Genomic DNA, 22,711 nt, shown 5'->3' with positions numbered 1-22,711 from the left:
CTTGGAACAAAGGTGTGTTAAGTAGGAAGCAGGAAGACAGAGCCTTTTAGTCAGGTATTTTAACCAGTCCTTTCCACTTCCCCTTTGTTTTGTTCAGACTTACTGAGTGCCAGTCATGCACCTGGAAAACACTTCTTGCTGGCCTCCCAGCAGGCTCCTAAGAGCCAGGAGCCCGTCAAAAAATGACTGACACTTGAGTCAGAGAGCGTCCACTAAACCACAACTGTTAAAGCAGACAGAATTCCCATTAGAGGAATGTTTTTTGGACCCAATCCAATGATAATAATCTATTAAAACAAGTTGTCTGATCTTATGAGTTAACTTGAAAAGAGAAGTGGATGTGGGGTGAATTGCAAAATGTTTGCACGTGTAAGTTCAATTTATTTAATTTTAAATAATTAGGGCATGGCAATGATTAGCACTAATTGGAGCTGTATTGAGCTGAATTACCCAAATATGTTTTGAAGACTCCTAAGAGGTTTTTGCCATAAATCTTTTTAATTCTAGGCTTTTTTTTTAAATAGTGCTAAAAATCAAAGATATACATCTTAATAGAAAACCCGAGATTTTAACCCTGTTTGAAATTACTTGAAATATTTAAGGATAGCTACAAAGGTGAGGCATGCTTAGAAATAAGATTAATGAGAAGAGTTTTAATGGCTTTCAAAATAGGTATTTAATAAATGCAGAATTCTTTTTTAATTAATTTGAAGACCAAACTTTTGGTGGGTATTGAAGTCTTATTCAAGTAAAAGACAAATACTGTGACGATTATATAGGTTTTACAGTTTTCAAGTTCCTTCCTATTTCAAAACCTTCTTGTGAAGTTTCTGAACACCTCAATTCCCATATGTAATCTTTACAAGTTAGTATATGGTTAAAATTTAATTTTAAATCTCACATTAAAAGGGAATGAAAGAAATGAGACAGATTACAGTTACACAAAGATTTCATCTGTTTAGATCGGTAGCCACCACCAATAAATAGGCTTCAAAAATAGTGTTTTTGCCAAGTTGCTTCTGGCAAGAAGACCCTGTTAGAGAGGCTATCAGAACAGAACCTGCACTGAAAAACTTTTTAGTATTTTAGTTGATTCCCAAATATCTGGAACATGGCCATTTGGCAGCTGTAACAATCATTTCTATGTCTATGTAACATGAAATATGCAAGTAGTTTATTATTTGTAAAGTAATTTGAGGGTCAGCCTTTTGATGATTAATTCCAGCTAGTAAAGACTTGCATTTAAGAAATGCTTATTTGATGATACAAATATATTAATTTGTTTTCTTAGGAAAGTTATTCCTCTTGTTTATAACAGATATTGCCATCTAGGTTTACTGTTTTACTTTTCAAAAAGAAATTCCCTTCAGTGTAGTAAGTTGGATAGGTATTAAAGATCACTTTTCAAGAAAACTCCATTTAAGGTATTTTTAATAACTAGCTTTAGGTTACTGCTGATATCACTATGTTGCTGCTCCTTATATCTCTTCTGTATTAATGGGGACAAAGCAAATATTCCGCCCAACAAAGATTTAGAAGGAAAATCATTTTATGTAAGAGATTCTGCTACCCATAACTCCCTTTACTACTTTCATGCACTTGAAAATTTGGCATAGTCATTATTTATTCTGTGTTCTTTTAGGCCTGGGCGGGGGAGGGATAGGGAGGCGATGGCCCCTTCTGCTTGCTCAGTAAACCCAGAATGTTCTACTCAGCTGATCTTGTGAGGATTCCAGTTCTGTCTGAGTCTACTCTGAATGACTGCTAATTATGATGCCTGAGTATGTGCCACCGTGTTGTCTGGGAATTTCTGAATAGTTGTAACTACCAAATACTGAAAGAAGAATTATAAAATGGTTGGATGTATTCAGAAGTGAAAATTGTCTTTCAAAAACTGCTTACTCTGCCTCAGTTTCCCAATCAAAGAAAACAAGTGTTGTTTTATAAATCAACACTTTTAGAATAAATCAGCATTTTTAGAATAAAGACAAAATCCACATATGTGCATAGGTAAAGGGCTGCATTTTTATCTATAAGAAAAAGTAAGTAATCAATTGTCCATTTTGACATTGAATTTTTACTCTTTGTCTTTATCAGAAGGCAAATGCTATTATAAAGTGGCAGCATATTTATTTCCATTTACAACCATTAAGCATTAGATTTGTGCTTATTAATGAACACCTACTTATAAGGTATGCATATGAAGTATTACTTGTGTATATAAAATCCTTTTTCTTATTAGCATCTTTTGTATTTTTATAGGAAAACTCCCACACTCATTAAATAGCTGTCTATTATGATATCTTTGAGAGAAGACGGCTGTATCTTGGCCTCCCCACTGCTAGAAGTCTTATTATAGTTTGTCTCTTTATGTTTCCAAAATGCTGGCCTCACATGCTTAACTCATTAATGAGACTGGAACGCATCTCATAATGGCTGGTTTGTCGCACTAAAGCTACACAGAGTTAAAAGAATGTTGCAGTTTAATCCATTGGCATAGGAACTGCATTTGCAATGCAGTTGCCCACTTGAGAAGAGATCAATAGAAAAGAGTTCCTTTTCCAAGTTCAATTCACTTGTAGCTCTTTTATTGTGATTTCTCTTCGTACTACGTGTATTCTTAAAGTATACGGAAAGGAGCTTAATAAAAACTGAAAGTGTTTTGATAGTCAAAAAGAGGTGTCCTCTTTTGTTTAAAGTATTTTTTGTTTCTTAGATCACAAGGGATATTTTCTTTATAAAGGCTGGATTGTTTTGTGGCCAACCTGATTTGACCATAGCACGCTGCCTGGTGGCAAGTGTTAAACCTCTCATTTTAAGCTAAACAGGATTACTCCGAAGCTGGCATTCAGGGATTTGATTTTACTGTAATGGGCTAGGGACTGTGGCACACCCCTTGCAGTTCTAGTAATTGAACTCATCAGGCACTTCAATTTCTATTCGTTATCTCTAGAAGGAGCTTGCCATGGGTATGCAGGAAATTGCTAACTGCTTGATTTCCCCATGTTAGTTCAGTGAGGCAGAGTGGGTCACTACGCCAAGAAAACACCATACCACTGGGTTCAGATGGATCCTTTCCTTGATACCTTACTCTTTGTGGGGTTTATAGTACACATATGAAAAATGCTGTATAAAATGCCAGACAAAAGCCAAACAGGATTTAAAATCAATATGTGATGTCATACAAGTCATATAAGCAACTGGTCAGTTAACCTATGTTCCATCTTTTTGGATTAAGTTAGATGGCAGTTAAAATGTTAATATGCACTTAATGTTGGTTTTTAATCTTTAATTATTAATACAGTCATTCCTCAGTATCTAAGGGAGATTGGTTCAGGGACACCCATGGATACAAAAATCCACGCATGCTCAAGTCACTTATATAAAGGTGACGTAACCTATATTTGTATCTAGGTTACAGCAGCATGTGCTTATGTATCACTTCATTTGCATGGATTCAGCTTTGTACTTGGCTCAGGATAAATTCAAGTTTTGCTTTTTTTGAACTTTATGGGATTTTTTCCCCTGAAATTTTTGATATTAATTGGTTGAATCAAGATATAAAACCCACGGATACAGAGGGCTGACTGTATTTGTTTGCAGGAAGCTTCCAGATACTGCTCTATCAAAGCCCACATACTTAATTTTGTTTGTTTTTAAAGTTTTTATTCGGGTAACAACCATTTTTTAAATAGACTCTGTTTTGTACAAACAGTTTTCTAGGTTTATAGGAAAACTGAGAAGATCAGAGTTCCCATATACTTCACTTTCAGTTTCCCCTATTATTGTCATTTTTCATTAGGATAGTGTATAGAATTAACCAATGGGGATACATTATTATTAATGAAAGATCACGGTTTACTCAGGTTTCCTTCATTTTTACCTAATCTTCTTTTTCTGTTCCAAGGTGCCATCTAGAATAGCACATTGCAGTTATTTGTCGTGTCTCCTTAGGCTTCTCCTAGTTGTGACAATTCCTCAGATTATGTTTTTATAGCCTTCACACTGTTATGGAAGCCTAGTTAAATATTTTGTGAAGTGTTCTACATTAGAATTTTCCAGTTTTTCTCATGATTAAATTTTTATGCATGTCGAGAGGAAGAATACAGGTGTAATGAATGGTAATTTCAAAGGTACACAATATCAATATAACTTAATCACTGTTACTGTTGATGTTTGCATCTGGCCTAAGGTGGTGTTTTTCAGGTGTCTCTGCTGTAGAGTTAATCCCTTCAGCTTCCATCCTTCCATATTGCGTTCTTTGGGAGGAAGTCACTGTACATGGCTCACATTTATTGAGTGGGGAATTTTGCTCCCCCTTTTGGAGAGTGGAGTATATATAAGCTGAGATTCTGCGAGGAACATTTGTCTCTTCACCCTTACTCATTTTCTGTATCATTTATTTATTTGTATGGACTTCAGGGTATTTAGTTTATACATTGGGTTATAATTCAAAACCACTTTTACTTATTTTCTTGTTTAAATTGTTCCAGCTTTGACCATTGGGAGCTCTTTAAAAAACAGACTCCTGTGTCCCTTTGACATGTTGACATGTCCTCATCTGTGTGTGTGTGTGTGTGTGTGTGCACGTGCGTGTGTGTAGCACTTTTTCACTGCATCATACTTATAAATGCTTTAGGCTCATCTTGTATAATTCATGCCCCAGCCTTCCTTAAAAGTAGTTCATTTCTCAAGGAACCCTGGTCTGGTTCCTTTTATTGGAAAATGGTATTAGAAACTAAGATGTAAACACTAGGTAACACTACTTAAAGAAGGGGTGTCAAACTCATTTTAACGGGGCGGGGTGCACATCAGCCTCGAGGTTGCCTTCAAAGGGCCGAATGTAATTTCAGGACTGTATAAATGTAACTACTCCTTAACAGTTAAGCCAGGCTCGGTGGTAGCCAGTAGAAACAAGGTGCCTGGTGGATAAAATAACGTGGAGGGCTGGATTCCGCCCGCGGACCTTGTGTTTGCCACCTGTGATTTAAAGAGTAAATAAAATAAATGTTTAAGTGAAATTCAGAGGAATTTCTTTCAAGTATATGATTCAGTGAAAGAAGAATACATGGTCATCTTAGATTTCTTCTCTTTAATTTACACCTTTTTCTCTTTTTGATTTATTTTGTAGTCTTCCCAATCCAGAGTCATCACTTCCTTTCTTTTCTTATTATGTATTTTTATTATATTTTTCATTACCATTCATCGCTCATAACTCTTCCACTTCCACCCACACCCCTTGCCATTTAATATTCTAAATAAAGTGTTTGTTTTTGCCAATGTTAGCTAGTATCATATGTGTGAATAAAGATTATGAGAAATTTTCAGTAAGTTAATAACTGTGATTGCAATTGAAATAAGAAAAATAAACTAATGTTTCTGGTGATCTTTTACTACCAGATCAACCGAAATATGTTTGATCTTAAATTTTAGGTAAGTATCATGTGTCATTCATTAGTCAGGTACATGAATATGCTTTGACAGTCCTTGAATTTTTATATAACCATAGTCTTCCTTGATGAAAACCTTGTTGATAAATGATAATTTGATCTAAAAAATCTATAAATTTTATTCAATCTATAACTGATTTTAAAGCTGTTATATATTTAGCTGGGTATGTATAAATGCCTTCTGATGGATGTTAGAACTTAATGTAAAGTATCAGAGTGTATTACTGAGTCAGCTTGAATATATGAAAGAATTCCTTATAATTGAAAATGCTGAATATGCTTTTTATGCCCTTAATCTTTAAATGCTTTCTTCATGAAGACTGGGTATATCCATCCATTGAAACTCTTATATAAATTGAAATACTGAATGGTATAATTATTTTATCTCGTCTGTTAGTTGATATGGAAAATGTTTCTAATCTTATGTAGAAGGTAATTGTTAATAAGGAACCCTGTTTTTCCATTGAAGGGAAATGGAAGTACCCTGACAACTTGATTATGCCAAAACTTTGATTAATCACATGGATATGTGCGCGAAACAATTACTAATTACCCTTTGCTATGCACTTCTTCTTGTCACAGGTTCAGAAAAATATGCTGTGTAGTCATGTTTTGGGGTAAGTCCCTAGTGAGAACTGTTTTGGAAAAGAAGGGCAGCTGAGGGGAAGCTTATGACGTGAGGGAAGCTCATTGCTTCAATGGTGAATGACGGAGACGAAGCACAAGTTGCTGGACTTTTGTTATGTCTGGATAGCCTTTTCTCTCAGTTATTCTTATAACTTTCAGATACTGATTTTTATCTGTTTTATTATTACAACTCCACTGTCATTGCCAAGGGATTAATTTAGAATTAAATGAACCTTATGCCTAAGTAGTTTATTTTCATTAATTTGCCAAAGAGTGAGTCTCATGATGATTTTAATACTCAACAGCAGAATGTTTACATTTTTCTTTCATTGAGTCTAAAATGTTGCTTTTCACCTTCTTTTATGCTGTACAAAATACAAGATCAGAAGACAATCACGAATGGCAGTTTGTCTTGAATAATTGAGAGGGGAGATGTTATAGTTGATTTCTAAAACAGTTTTTCTCTTGTGTTCTTTCTTTAGTCAAAGACTTCCATAGAAGAAAATAAGTTACTACAGGGCATTCTTAAAAGGCATTACCACCAGTTAATATGGCAGGGTCTCATCAGCCTTTATTTCATGTTTCAGTTGGTATGTGAGAGAGATTATGATGTTCTATGATAAATTTTACATTATTAGCCAATTAATTAATAGTTACATTCTTTTTTATTCCTTTAGTGTAATCAAACACTAGAGGTAAAATTGTCAATCATGAGCCTGGGCCAGGTGGCTCAGTTGGTTGGAGTGTTGTCTTATGCACCAAAAGGTTGCAGGTTTGATCCCTAATCAGCACACATACCTAGGTTGCAGGTTCAGTTCTGGTCAGGGTGCATTCAGGAAGTAACGAACTGATGTTTTGCTCACAAACATCCCTCCCACGCACCCCCCCACCCGCTGCCTGCACCCTTCTTCCCTCCCTTCCTCTCTCAAATCAATAAACATATCCTCAGAGGAGGATTAAGAAAATTGTCAACCATGAACATTATATTCTTAACTGATTTCCATTGTATGATTTCCAATGTTTGAGAGTTCCAGAAAAATTCCTCTAAAATTTTGTAATTAGAAAGTTACAGTTTTTTAAAATAAAATGGTGATTAGAGCTGATCTCTCTTTTTATGTTAAAGAAATTCTAAAAAGATGAAAAGCATATTTAAACTTTTAGAAAAATTAGATTTTCATAAAACAGGTTCATATTTATAGTTAAGTATATTTTGTAAATAAATAGTGAATTAAAATATGAAGAAACCCTGTCTAATCAATAATTCACATGAAATATGTCTGATAAACATTTCCTCTTTAGTGATGCAATAATTTTTCCATTTCTGATTCTGCTTTTGTAGTGAAGTTGTAGTCAGGAAAATGTTCCTCCCAAATATATGCCATTGCTCTTACATCTACTTTTCATGGAGCGGGTTGGAAACAGGCAGGCAACGTGGTACAAAGGTGAAGAGGCCAAGTTTTGTACATGATTGCACCCAAGTTATTTGTATATGGCCTTGGAGTTAATTGTGCAGTGTTGTTTAATTTGCAAGCTTTTGTTGGAGGATTGGGAATAAGGGTTTATCTGAATAGAATTTAAAATGTGTGAGATAATGATAGATATAAAATAACTTTTGGAGAGGGTCAGAGTTACAGAATCATTTATTTGAATAGTCATGTTCCACTTAACAACTAAGACAGGTTCTGAGAACCGCATCTTTTTTTTTAAAGATTTTATTTATTTATTTTTAGAGAGGGAAGGGAGATTGAAAGAGAGAGAGAGAGAAACATCAATGTGAGGTTGCTGGGGGCTGTGGCCTGCAACCCAGGCATGTGCCCTGACTGGGAATTGAACCTGTGATGCTTTGGTTCGCAGCCCACTCTCAATCCACTGAGCTACACCAGCCAGGGCTGAGAACTGCATCTTTAGGCAACTTTGTTGTTGTGAGAACATCATAGAGTGTGCCTGCACAAACCCACAGGTACGAGTGTAGCCCACCATACACCTGGGCTAGATGGTATAGCCTGTTGCTCCTAGGCTACAAACCTGCACAGCTGGGTTGTGCTGTGATGAATACTGTTAAGACAGTAGTTTATTGTCAGTATCAAGTATTCTGTACTGTAATAATTGTGCTATAATTTTGTATGACTGGTAGTACAGTAGGTTGTTTACACCAACATCACTGCAAAATTTCAGCTCCATTAAGATCTGACGAGATGACAATAATATATGTGGGCTTTTATTGAGTAAAATGTTATTCTGTGGTACATGGCTGTACCTGCACATACCAGGCTCTGTGTTAACTAACTTCTGGGGGTTCGAAGAATATATCCCAGACTCAAGACCTAAGAGAGCGGTTTTGAGTAATATAATTATGTATTATAACTTGGATGCATTGTGTTTTTGTCTAATTTCCTTGTAAAATTAAGAGATTTTCCAGCAAAATTAAAGTAAGGATCATACAATAATTATAAGTATATTGAATTGGGACTTGGAAAAAATATTTTAATGTTGAAATATGTAACAGTTATAGAATATTAGGTATAGTAAATACTAAATATAGTAAGATGTAGGAATTAACACATCAGATATTTATATACTCATAAGCAGCATTTAGATTTGTTGACATTACTTGTATATTTGTTTGAAAAAAATATTTTTAACCCATGAAATATAAGTTTAGGCATATCAGACTGTCAAACCTTTTAGTTTTCTATCAATAAATGTTTGAGGTTGTAAATAAACAGCAACCTCTCATAAACTTGAGGCCATTTCTGTCTCTTATTCATTGATCCATCTCCGTCTCTTGCCCTGCCCCAGAGATTTCATTGTCTTGTGCTTCGTGTAATTATAGCTAGAGTTGAAAAACAAAAGACTTTACGTACATACATATGCATTTGTGGAAAATGTTATTTTTTTCTGAATGGTCCATATGATTTTATAATATGCATATTTTACAATATGATCTTTCACTAGTTGTGTTACCATATAATTAATGATTTGGTTTGTCTTAATTGCTATATGGTAGTTTTTGTGTTGATATAGATATATGCATATATATTTAAATATATAAATGTACACACACATATATATGGCTTTTTCCTTTTGCATTATAGATTCAAATGACATGGGTAATTATGATTTACTTTCATATTGCTCTTGAAATTTTTAGATATTTATCTATTTTTGCCTTTATAAACAGTGGGGAATCACATGGCCTTATCTTTGTATCTAAGAGGATTTTTTTCTTAAAGAGTGGGTAACTAAATCCAGATTAACAAATAATAAAGAATACAAATTATTAATTTTTTTATATACTTCCAAATTTCTTGCCAAAACACTACAATTGATATTTTCCTGTTATGTCACAGTTCCTGTTCCAGTGCCATTTCAGTGACTTTTATATCCAGTTTTTTCCAGTTCTCTTTTTTTTTTCAGTTAGACTCATGTGAAATATATTTTTTCAGTTTGATTTTCATTTTTATTGATAAATGAAATTAAGTGTTTTTTCAAATGTTTTTGTTTTTTTCCTGAATTTCCTGTCTATATTGTGAATCTTTTTTTTCCTATTGGATTATGTGTCTTTTGTGATTCATATTTAGGAGGCTAATTCCCCCCCACCAAACAAAACTCCTCTGTCTTCTATATCAGCAAGACTCAAATGTTACAGCCCTGGTTCTACTAACTACAATGATCTCAATGCTTTTATAACCTGACCATGACACTCACTACTCACTTATTATACCAAGAATTCAATTTGTCCCTGAGTTTGAAAGAAAACATTCTTTATGTTTTGTTATGGTTTATTCACTTAGATTGAGGAAAATGTGCTTTAAAACTTTGTGAAATGAAAGCCATAGGCCAACAGCATTTTTAGTGTCATACTAAGAATTAGACTTGTATGAATTTGCAGTGATTCCCAACTTCAGCTGCATTTGAATCAGTCCCCTAGGGAGAATTTAGTTAGACCAAGGCACTGATGTTTTTAAAAGCACACAATTGATACTGATGGTCCTTTAGGTTTGAAAATTATCCTTTAAGGCACTATAATTCTTCTCCTCATTATGTGTTTTTCTAAACAGAATAGAACACGTGAAGCTCTAGGAACAGAAGGTCTGTCATCTCCCTTCTTAGGGGTTCGTATCAGTGCACAGTGGATTGCCTGCCACTTAGAGCAACCTTAATGATACGTTGAATGATCTGATTATGCTTGTGCTATTACATTGCAATCATTGTTTAATGCTCCCAACCAAAGGTTATATATTCAGATGTTTAAATTTCCCTGCTCTGAAGTCTCATCTACTATGTGTGGATTTTCACCAGTTTTCACTTCCAAGTATTTGGTGGCAGCTCCTCAGAGCTCTGATGCCTTATCTCAGAAATGCCTGTGCTGAATCAATTTGACACACCAAGCCAAGAACAAAAAAATGCTGAGGCTAATTGTATGGTCATTTGGCTCTTAGCTGTAGCTCAATAAAAATTTGTTAATTTGATTTAACTCATAAATCAGAGCATAGGAACTAAAATTAATAAAACCTTTTCCATGCTTTCTTTTATTTTACCTTATTTTTAAGGTCATTTCCACAGGAGCAGTGAATAAGGCTACAAGAGAGATTTGGTTTTATCAGAATCCCATTTTTATAAGAGATAAATTTTACCAAAGTTCTGTTAGAAGGCATTAAAGAAACTTGAAAGTCGTGATTTCAAATGTAGATTGACACTTAAAACGTGGTAGCCAAGTCACGAACTCTGAGAAACTCTTCCACTTCAAACATTTTCATACCAACTTTTTCCTTCAGTTCAGTTTTTCTTTAATTTTGTCACTTACTTAGCTCTTACAGACATCACCATTAAGTTAGGATGAGTGTAAGAGAGCATCTCACTTCAAAATGTTAGTGTCTCTTGATCTTAGCTATTATGTCAATTGTTTAAATGGGAAACAGTATATGAACTGTTTTGATATGTAAAGTTTTACATAAGTTAATGCTTGCATTTTATTTTTACTTATTCTTTTTTATTTTTGTTATTTTCCCTGTATTTAGACTTGAATGCTGGGAATATTCAATATTTACCATTGAATGGTTTTCATTACTCATATCTTTATTTTCTAGTTTATTGTATTCAAATGTTCTTTTAGCATCACAAACATTGGAGTCATTTTTATCACATCTGAAATCTCAATGTCTTAGTTTTCTAATAATTTATTAAAATTTGATAAATTACTAAAGATGCTTTTATTAAAATTTAATGAATAAGATAGTTTTACCTTATTGCAGCACTTCTATCTTTAGGACTAACAGAGAATTTTATAATTATTAAGACCAACTTATTCTGGAGTTTTCATGACTAGCAAAGAAACCTGATTGTATTTTCCTCCCTATGCCGTTCTCTTACTGCTTTGCTCTTCTCCTTGCCTAATCCAGCTGTTTTTGTAGTGCCTTCTCCCGGCCTCTCGTCCTCTCAACTCATTTCCACTGGAAGATACTATAACAGAATCACCTTTAGTGGCACTTTGAAAATGGACTTCTGGTACAAATTTAAAACTGAATTGATTTTCAAGTTGAGTCTTTTTTATCCATGATATCCTTTCTCATTTACTTTTTCCAAATTATATGTTTCTCTGTTCTATAATCTGAGACTACTTAGTGTGATTGATCCACCAAGTTATTACAACTTTTAACATTTGGTTTTGTGTGCTTTATTTTTTTCCCCATTATCAAGAAATTTTAAGAGTTTTACTATGTAGTTTCAGAGGAGTCATGGTAATGGTTGTTTGCAAAATTTGTTTTTAGATGATAAGAAGGATTGAATCATTTCATTTTTCTAGGAGAGACTTGAAAGTTAAAGCTTGGCAATGACCGAGCATGCTGCTCCTCCTGCCATTAAATATTCCAAATAGCATTACAAAAATTAATTTTAAGCAGAGGTCTCACACAGATGTTTATAAAACACCAAGACAGTTAATTCTATGCATTTATCATTACTGAGGTTTGATATTAATAAACAATCCCTCCTCTTAAAATTTTCCATAATTTTCCATTTATTTACTATTTCTCATTTTTCTTATTCTGAATGTTTAGCTTCTAACCTTCTCTCCTTTAGCCTTATTTTATATCCAGAACTACCCCTCTTTAAATATTTAAAATATTTTTCAAAATAAATTTTGAAATGTAAAAATGGACATATTGTCAATGAAACTGCTCAATGAATTACAAACTTTTGTAGAGTTAAAAACTTCCAAGATCTTGGCCCTGGCTGGCGTAGCTCAGTGGATTGAGCGCGGGCTGGGAGCCAAAGTGTCCCAGGTTCAATTCCCAGCCAGGGTACATTCCTGGGTTGCAGGCCACGGCCCCCAGCAACCGCACATTGATGTTTCTCTCTCTCTCTCTCTCTCTACCTTCCCTCTCTAAAAATAAATAAATAAAATATTTAAAAAAAAAACAAAACAAAAAACTTCCAAGATCTTAAGAGTAAGTTCCCATTAATGATTTTAAAATTTGGGAACACTATGATCTGTGTTAAAAAAGGTCAGGTTACCAGTTAGGGGGAGACTACTATGATAATCCAAGTCTCGGCATTTTGAAATAGAGTGATGAACGAAGAGATGGAGAGAAATGGACAAATAGGGATATATTTTGAAGTGAAGGTGAGAGGACTTGACAATGCGTGACATGTGGGTGGAAGGAGAGGGTGTGAAGGAAAACTGCTTACCATTATCTCAGGTACAGTGATTGGAGGAGCAACTGTCCACTGGAGCAGCTGTGAAGTCAGGTTGTGTGCTGGGCACTTTGAGTTGAGGACCAAAGTGCACATGCCCAACAGAGGGTTAATAAAGAACTATGGAGGTGAAGGAAGGTGGAGGTGGAGTTATTAGGATATATTAATAACTTTTGAAATCAGGATCTTGCTGTGATTTAGGTTCAGAGTGGAGATGGAGCAGATGGTCTACAGCCAGGTCTGTAGCTTCTAGCAATTAGAGATGCTGACTGAGAAGAGTCTGAGGACAGTCCAGTTTCAGTTGCATATAATACAGAGATGGTTGTAATAAAAGTTGTACGTGCTCTAGATATATTGCTCTTTGTGGTTATTTTTAAAAATTGAGATGTAATTAATATATGGCATTATATTAGTTTTAGATGTATGAAATAATAATTTGACATATATACATGTTGTGAAATGATTATCAGAGTGATTTTAGTTAATATCACTACACATAGTTATAAAAAAATATTTTTTGCTTGTGATGAGAACTTTTAAGGTCTCCTCTATTAGCATCTTTTAAATACACAATAGAGTATTGTGAACCATAGCCACCACACTCTACGTTACATCTGCAGGGCTTATTTATCTTATAACTGGGACTTTGTGCCTTTTGTCCACCTTCACCCATCCCCTCCACCTCTGGCAACAACCAATCCATTCTCTGTATGTGTGAATTTGTGTGTGTGTGTGCGTGTGTGTGTGTGTTAAGATTCTGCCTGTAAGTGAGATAATATAGTATTTTTCTTTCTCTGTCTGACTGATTTCTTTTAGTATAATGCCCTTAATGTCATCTGTGTTGTGGCAAATGACAGGGTTTCCTTCCTTTTGTGGCTGAGTAATATTCCATTTGAGTGTGTGTGTGTATAATTTTGTTTTTTCCATTTATCAATACACACTTGGGATACTTCTGTGTTATGGCTGTTGTAAATAATGCTGCAGTGAACATGGGGATGTGTATATCTTTTCAAGATACTAATTTCATTTTCCTCAGATAAATACCCAGAAGTGGAAATCCTGGATCACATGATAATTCTATTTTTAATTTAATGAGGAACTTCCATGCTATTTTCTAGAGTGCAGGCACCAGTTTACATTCCCACCGACTGTATGCAAGTTTTCTATGTTTTCCACATCCTCACCAACACTTGTTATTTCTTGTCTTTTTTGGTAATAGACTTTATAAAATGTGTGGGGTGATATCTTGCTGTGCTTTTGATTTGAATTTTTCTGATAATTAGTGATGCTGAACATCTTTTCACATACCTATTGGCCACCTGTATATCTTTTTTTGGAAAAATGTCTATTCAAGTTTTCTGACCATTTTGTAATTGTATTTGGTTTTTCTGTTCAGCTGTATGAGTTACTTACATATTTTGGATATTTCCCTATGGTTTGCAAATATTTTCTTCATTCCATAAATTACCTTTTATTTTGTTGATGGTTTCCTTTGCAAAAGCTTTTTAGTTTAACAATCTCACTTGTTTATTTTTGTTTTTGTTGCCCTTTGTGAATTTTTTTAAAATAAAGTATTCAATATCTCCATTGTATGGTTCCAAGTACCATACTGAATGCCACTGAGGAAGGAGGTTTCATGCAAGGCAAGAATGAATGCATTAAGAGATCATATCACTAGTGAATCATTAAGGCTGGGACACGGTGTCCATCCCTGTCTCTCCACAGCTGCATTCTCAGGACTTAAGATTGTTTGTGGTCACTAAATTCTTATTCAGGCTGAAAGACTTTGCCGGAACATTCTCATCAATAAGGATGTTCTTTTGCCATCCTTTCACAGTTTTCTTTCTCTTAAATAAGTTTGTTTTCAAGTCATTTTATTTTTAAAAGGTTTTCATCACCATGAAAGATTTCACACTCATGAGAGTGTTACCAAATGGTTAATGTTGCTGATGCCAGTGACAGCGTGGGGTAGCAGGTGAAAGCCTGGGTTATAAATTCTGCACGGAGACTCCAGACAATGGAATTGGGACTGGCATAGACATAGCTAAATGCTACTCTTTTGTGATCCTGTTAGACCCCATATTTTTTGTCACGACTGCTCTTTGTTTTTCCTCAGAATCTAAATCATAAAATGAAAGAACACAGTTTTTAGATGTCTACTATATCCCATACAGAATGTTAAGTACTTTCATGTTGTGGTCTCATTTTGACCCATGCTAATTAATTCCAAGAAGGAAGTGTATTCAACCCATGTTGTAGATAGAGGTCAAGAAATTGAAGGTTTGGTTATTGCTACTTTAGAAAAGGCATGAGTAGAAAAAACATTCATTAAGTTACAAAGAGAATTCCACAGTGAAAAATTTGGAGGGTTAAAATTTTCTTAAACATTTGTGAAAGGAGATGGAAATGAAGTCATATATTTGAAACATAATGCTGTGTTTTCAACTGTCCATTCAAAAATGTATTTCATCTCTAAATGTTAAGTGTTCCCATGCTGTATTGATGACTATCTTAATATTTTCCCCTCTCTTTTGGTTTCAGGGGAAGAATTTGTCTCTTTTCCTCAGCATTAGTTTGTTAACTCTCTGGGGGACCTCCCTTTTGGGTGCCCGTCTATACTGGATGGGAAACAAACCACCAAGCTTTTCCAACTCGGACAACCCGGCCGCTGATTCAGATAGCCTCCTGGCTCGCACACTCACCTTCTTCTACTTGCCAGCCAAGAACCTCTGGCTGTTGCTCTGCCCAGATACCCTCAGTTTTGATTGGTCCATGGATGCCGTGCCTCTGCTCAAAACAATTTGTGATTGGAGAAACCTACACACTGTGGCCTTCTATATCGGACTCCTCCTTCTTGCCTACTACAGTTTAAAGAGCCCAAGCTTGGAAAGAGAATGCGATGGGAAATTTGTAACAAATGGCAGGCAAAATGCCAATGGACATAGCTGCCATTCAGATGTGGAGTACCGGAACTCAGAGATTAAGCCCGGTTTTGCATCCAAAGTAGAAAATGGTATTAAAAGTAATGTATCACAGAGAACACAACTTCCTTCTACGGAGAACATTGTCGTTCTGTCTTTATCTTTGTTAATAATACCCTTTGTTCCTGCCACGAACCTGTTTTTCTATGTTGGCTTTGTAATTGCAGAGCGAGTATTGTATATTCCTAGTATGGGCTTCTGCCTCCTCATTACCGTGGGTGCCAGAGCCCTTTATGTCAAAATCCAAAAGCGGTTTCTGAAGAGCTTGATTTTTTATGCTACAGCTACATTAATTGTTTTCTATGGACTCAAGACTGCAATGAGGAATGGAGACTGGCAGAATGAGGAAATGCTGTATAGGTCAGGGATAAAAGTAAACCCTGCTAAAGGTAATACTTGATTTTATGCTTTGCCTAGACCATTTACTCTTTCTGCCTTCTTTATCTTTGCTTCTTGCCTTTAAACACAGTTATTAAGGCTGAAGAGGTGCTTTTATGTAATACCCATATGTATTATTTTTTTTTTTTAACTGATAAGCAGTACACTTTAGAGATGCATCAGCATTCTATATTTGGAATAGGGAAGTGTCTTCTGATGTACTTGGCTACATTTGTCCAGAGGAATTAGAACTCCTGTTATGTGAAAACACTGACTCTCATGAAAGGTTTTAAAAATGCATCGTTTCCACATTTTAAAATACTGATATGGACATCACCTCTTTCATCATGTAATAAAAGTCAGGTTAAAACACTTAACTATACTTTAGCTCCTCTGTTTTTTAAGCCTCACCTGAGGAAATACCACAAGAATTACACTGACACATTTAAAAGATTCGTAGGTAAGTATTTTGAATCTTGGAATTGTGTCTCTAGGTGTCAGTGTGCATGCGTGCAAGTGAGAGTCACCCTCAGCTTTGCAGATGCTTAATGACTGGGGTGTTGCCAGGTAGTCAGCACCTTCTAGTTTAAGAGTTCTTAAGGCACTGGGGGAAACAAACTTTTCACAGTACTGTGAGAAGATTGATTGTATTTATTATTATTTTTCTTTATTTAGAAAGTTATTTTATCAAATCTCAGAATCTGCAGCCAGAGTAGGAAGTAGTCTCCTTTAAAGCATAAATGAATAATCAAAAGCTGTTACAATGGATTTCTCTGGTTTAGGCAATTAAATGGTGATGGAAGTTTGAGAGCAATAGAATGAAAATAAGTTTACATTTTAAGTGCAGAAATATATCATAGTAAATAGTGCCAAATAGTCTTGTTCATAAGCTGTTTTTTAGTTATGTACTCTTAAAAGTATGTTTGCTTGCATAACATTTGAACTGGTCTTTTTCTACTGTTCCCAGTACAATTCTGTACCAGTATTTAAATACCAACAGTACAAAACTGTTCCAATTATATGGAATGGCTTGCTGATATGTATCAGATTATATCCAAAGATATTTTTTTTACTAATCTGACAAAATAGGTATAATTTTGATTTATTCACATTGAGTGGCTATTGCTGTGTTGGCTGTTGTAATTTTTTTATTTGACAATCTGAGGGAAAAGAGGTCAGTGTCCCTAACTAAATAGTCAGGTATTGCATGTTTTAAAAATTCTTGTGGCTCATGGGTTGAAAATTGCTGATTTATACACATCAGAAACAACTCTGACATCCTTATCTCATTACCAATTAAGTCAAGAATTCAGTGAGCATTTCTTTAAGCCAAAAACTAATTGTTGGTACTTATGCTTAATAGGCCACGAGGATTTTAATGGGACTAGAAACTTTAAAATTGAGCTAGTGCATACCATATTCTCATGGAAAAATCCTCACCGTGTGGCTTTTTTAGGTAGTGGGTGCTACACAGTTTATTGAATCCCTGAACCTAAATCTTGCTGTAAATATTGTTGCAATCAGTTCTCACAGAATGCTTTCCAGTTAGCCCCCCACCTCGACTGGTAGATATAAGTATATAAAACAAGGCTCTGTTAGCAGTTTACTTTCCTGCTTTTTAAGACAGATACATATTAAGGAATCTCAGCACATTATTTATATCACAGGATTGTTCTGAGAATTTCTTAAATACATTGGTTAAGTTTTAAGTTACTGTAGCAAAGAGTCATGGTAACAGTGGCTTAAATAAGATAGAAGCTTTATTCTTTCATGTAACAATCTAAGTATATGCAGCCTGGTGCTGATAAGGTGGCGCCATGGATTTTCAGGATCCGAGCTCCTTCTCTTTTGTTCCCTTGCCATCTCGTAGTGTCACCCTGTCCATGTGGTTCAGAATGGCTCATTATCACATCAGCACTTCAGCTAACAGGAAGAGGGAGAGAAAGGGCAAGTGGTGGGTATAACCATTCTCTTTAAAGGCATATCTCAGAAATTACACACCCCATGTTTGCCAACAGACTGTTGGCTACACCTAGCTGCAAGGAAGGCTGGGGAATGGTATCTTTATTCTGGGAAGCCAAGGACCCAGACAGATTTTATTACTCTGAAAGAAGGGAGGGCCAGTCCTCAGATGCTAGAGTGTACATACAGTCTGTCCTAGACTTGGTGGAAGCACTTTGTAAACTTCTAGATGTTTTACAGCAGTACCCACTATACTGTTACTGTTGACAGTGATGATTATGGTTCTGATGAAGTTATTTTGGTGACATGCTTAAAACATTTGGTCATTTGTTCCTTTACCCATTCACGTGGTAAAATAATTAAGCATTTTCTTGGTTTGCAATATATTTTTATTTCTTCTTAAGAAGTGCTATAGTATTTAGGCACTCCAATATTATTAGTTAAATGAATACACAATTGATAAGTATTATAAGTCATTTGAAACATCAAAAATTGAATTCCCAAACCCCTGTACTCCAGCCAACTGCTTTACCTGAAGCCTTTACTGTCTCAGTTGATGACAGTCCCATTTTCCCAGTGGCTCTGGTTGAAACCTTGGAGCCATCCATACTTCCACTGTTGCTTTCACACCCTACATCCATTTCCTTAGCAGCTTATCTCTGCTGTCTTCGAAACTACATGCAGATCTTGACCTCTTCCTACCACCTCCTCTGCTTCTACCATGGCCCAAGCCACCTTCATCTTTCATCAGATTCTTACCAAAAGTGTGTGACCTGACCTGCCTGCTTCTGTCTTCATGTCTTTCAGCATGCCACATAATGTTTTGTTAAAAATGATATGATGGACCTGAGGTAGATGTGAGTCTAGCTGGGAGTCGGGCTGCGTTTAATGACTCCCGTAGTTACAGGGGCTGGAGGCATCAGATTTCTCCAGTGTCCTTGTTCTTGTGTCTCCTGTTGTCTGGGGGCTTCACTGAGAACTGAGTCTATGTTCTGCGTCTCTTTCCACTGTGATCCCATTACTGTACTGGAGCCCTGCTGGTATGTCAGTAAAATGGGGGTGAGGGTGCTGTGTTGTTTTATTGTTCATTTTTAGTGCCCCTGGGCTATGACCTTCCTGAGTGTTTATTAGTTTTCCCTATCTCCCCTTATGGCCGAGAGGGGAAGGCTAGGTGGGTCTGGACTGAGAAGAATGCCCTTGGTTCACAGCTCAAGGCTGTGGGAAGGCCTTTCCCCTGGACAGCAGACGTGTGTTCTGGGCAAAGATAAGGGTATACGGTAGTCCCCCATTATCCTAGGTTTTGCTTTACATGCTTTCAGTTACTCACGGTCCACCTTGGTCTGAAAATATTATTTGGAAAACTCCAGGAATAAGCGATTTTCAAGTTTTAAATTGCATGCCATTCTGAATAGTATGATGGAATCTCACGCTGTCTGCTCCATCCTGCCTGGGACGTGAATCATCCATCTTTCCACAGGGTCCATGCTGTACACCAGGACCTGCTAATGAGGAAAAAAGAAATCATTTCCCAGCTGGGCCACTGTCTGTGTGGAATTTGCATGTTCTCCCCATGTCTGTGTTTCCTCCCAATATGGAGAGAGAGAGAGAGAGAGAGAGAACCATACTCACAATTTTTATTACAGTGTATTATGCCTAATTTATAAATTAAATGTTATCATAGATATGTATGTATGGGAGAAATATATAGCACATGTGGTCTTGTATCACATAATGACATTCCTATAAATGACAGGCTGCATATAGGACAGTGATCTTAAAAGATCATATCAGAGCAGAACATTCCTGTTGCTAGTGAACTAGTATCTGTCATTACGTCCTAGTGCAAGTCATTACTCATGTGTTAGTGGTGATGGTGTAAACAAACCTACTGCACTGCCAGTCGCATAAAAGTATCATCTAGGTTTGTGTTAAGTGTGCTCGCTGTATGATCTTTGCACAAGAGGAAATTGCCTAAAAATGCCTTTCTTGGAACATATAATATCTGGCCGTGAAGTGACACATGGCTGTGTGGGGTTTGGTGCTGTCTGTGGTTTCAGACATCCACTAGGGTCTTGGGGTGAATCACCCTGATAAGGGAGGACTCCTGTATTTCAAAGGTTTGTTCATTCTCCCCCTCCCTGCACCAGAGCCAGGAGGGCATCTTTCTCGGTTCTTCACAGTGAGAACCCGGTGGTGTTCACAAAGACAAAACCCACGAACGTGTAGAGGCTCCTAGGTTTAGTGTGGCCCCTGTGAGCTTCCCACTCACATTTGGCTTCTAGCAACTCCTCATAATTACAAGTTAACCATTCCCATCAACTTCCTCCTCCAACAGCTTCTACTCCAGGGAATCACATCTCCTCTGTGACTCAGATTTGCCTGTCTCTCCAGATTTTAGGGTGATGGTTTGCCCTGCGACCTCAGTTCACTGATACTTCCAAGAAAAGTTGTTGATTTTTTATTTGTTTAGCTTTTTCTTGTTGTAAGAATGGGAGTGATGACTTCCAACCTCTTTACATGTCTGAGTGGAACCCCTGCTTCCATTATACATCATTATACACTACACTCAACCAGCGGCCCTGATGACCCATTTGAAACACAAGCCAGAGTCTGTGATTGACGTCCCCCAGTCCTCCACTGACTGCCCATTTGTCTCAAAGTCAAAGCTCACAATCTCAGACTGGAACCTTATTTTTGTCACTCCAGTGCTTGGCCCTTTTCATGTGCCTTCTGTGTGCCGTGTGAGCTGCTGCCTCAGTGCTTTACCACTTGTCATCGCTTCTTCCTGGAGTGTATTTCCTAGGGTATTCTCACCTCTGTCTCCCTCACCATCTGGAGGATCTGGGTGCAGTGTTGCATTGTAAGTAAATTCCTGTATGTAAACTTGGCTACTCCTTTAAAAATTGCAGCTACCCCTCTGCCTCTGCCTTATCCAGCATTTCCCTATCCTCTTCTTATGCTTTGTTTTTTTCATAACACATTACTTTTTCACATACTACATTGTCCATATTTATGTGTTTGTTGCCTGAATATATTTTCAGCATACAGTAGAATCTAAGACACAAGAAGGCAGAGATTTTTGCATTTTTTAAAATGCCACATATGTAGCAATTAGGACAGCGCCTGGTAAAGAAAAGGCACTTTGTCATGAATGCATTGAATAATATATGTTAAAGTCATCACCCTTCTTTTTAAAGAGGATTCATAATCTCTGTGGAGATAAGGTGTATGTGCATAAAGAAGGAGAAAGTGTAGACTATTATGGGATTGATACACTGCACTCAGATGTGTTTGTAATAAGAGGAATAGAATTGGGAGTGGGATTAGTTTTGGATTCCGAGACTACCTTCTGTGACCTATGCTTCCATTGTGATAAAAGGCAAAACTCTTTAAATCCAGGTTTCTTGTTTTTTCTATGTGGAACATGCTAGTAATGATTCTGTCCATAGTTACTTCCTTACCAATTATGAGACTGGCAGTAATCTTCTTTAAGGCAGATTTTTCTAAATTTATTTTGTTATTTGAGCCTAGCAAAAGATTAGAAACCCTTTAAAGCCAATCTTCCTAAGGTTGTCTGAGATTATAGTTATTTCATTGAGTTAGGTTTTCCCTTCCATTGAAAGACTTTCCAAATTTTGGAGTTCTTCTTTCTACTATGTACTTTCACAGAATATGATTTTAAGCCTCCCGAAACATTATACATAAAGCTGCTGCCTTCAGTAATAGGTTGCTATAGACAGCTGCCAGTCATTAACTGATTGGATGCAAATGATGATCAGTAAAGCCTGTCATAGTGACTGTGCTGCTAATTTATGGTTTAAATTGGGAGAGTAGAGAAATGATAGCTGATTTGGACTATGTAAACCACAAGTCTTGTCTCATTATGTGGTGGATACTGTCAGGAAAATACCAGACATGGCTGATTACTGCAGTTTGCTGATTTCACAGTGACTCTTCGCATTTCTGTGCTTAGGAAAGAGGAAATTTTCCCTGATGACTGCTTTAATGAGCAAGCCACATCACTTTTCAAAGGGTTTATTTTCTGCTTAAAAGAACATATTTTATAAACCATATTGATTAATATTTACTTGAAAAAAGCATTTTAAAATTCATTACAAAGTGGTTAAATATATGACTGCCCTTCTTCTTGGCTTCATCTAAATCCCCCATGTGTCTTTGGCTGTCTGTAGAATTTGGCACAAATGGTTTCTGCTTCTCTGGCTTTCAAGGTACTACACAATTTTGACTATCTTTTCATTTTCCACAGCTCTGTGTTCTATAGTTTTGCCTTCTCTCCAGATTCATTTATCAAGGTTCTGTCCATAAGACTGCCTTTATTTTCCTGTCTGTGTAGAATCGAAAACACTATCTGGTAAATTACATGGAGTTAATAAGTGTGTCATTGAATTTCTAAGTTATTTTCCCATGACCTCATATCTATGTGGAACTTCTCCACCTGGGTGATTTGCCAGCATCTCAAACTCATCTCTTGTCTTCCCTAAAACCAGTGACTTGCTGGCATCCTTATTAATTAAGGTCATAAGCACAGCCTAATGAAGTTATTATAGATAAACAGATCAGTGAGCACATAGACATAAAAGAGAATAATAGCATATG

The 22,711-nt window shown here is 36.2% G+C and overlaps 1 protein-coding gene across 2 annotated transcripts in view; it reads left to right on the top strand.

Moving 5' to 3' along the window:
* The window catches only part of TMTC2 (transmembrane O-mannosyltransferase targeting cadherins 2), a 399,848-nt gene that overhangs the window by 174,076 nt on the left and 203,061 nt on the right, over positions 1 to 22,711 (top strand). For both annotated transcript variants that reach the window (XR_004901498.1, XM_028532039.2), the window contains exon 3: positions 15,315 to 16,143. Coding sequence is in view for 1 of the 2 variants with exons in the window: in XM_028532039.2 (XP_028387840.1) it covers positions 15,315 to 16,143 (829 nt within the window). In the remaining variant the exon portion in view is untranslated. The remainder of the gene's footprint in view (positions 1 to 15,314; positions 16,144 to 22,711) is intronic.

The sequence above is a fragment of the Phyllostomus discolor genome, chromosome 2 (assembly GCF_004126475.2).
Source record: "Phyllostomus discolor isolate MPI-MPIP mPhyDis1 chromosome 2, mPhyDis1.pri.v3, whole genome shotgun sequence".
In the NCBI taxonomy this organism is placed as follows: domain Eukaryota; kingdom Metazoa; phylum Chordata; class Mammalia; order Chiroptera; family Phyllostomidae; genus Phyllostomus; species Phyllostomus discolor.
The sequence above is the reverse complement of the archived record's forward strand: the minus strand, read 5'-3'. Positions and strand labels throughout refer to the sequence as shown.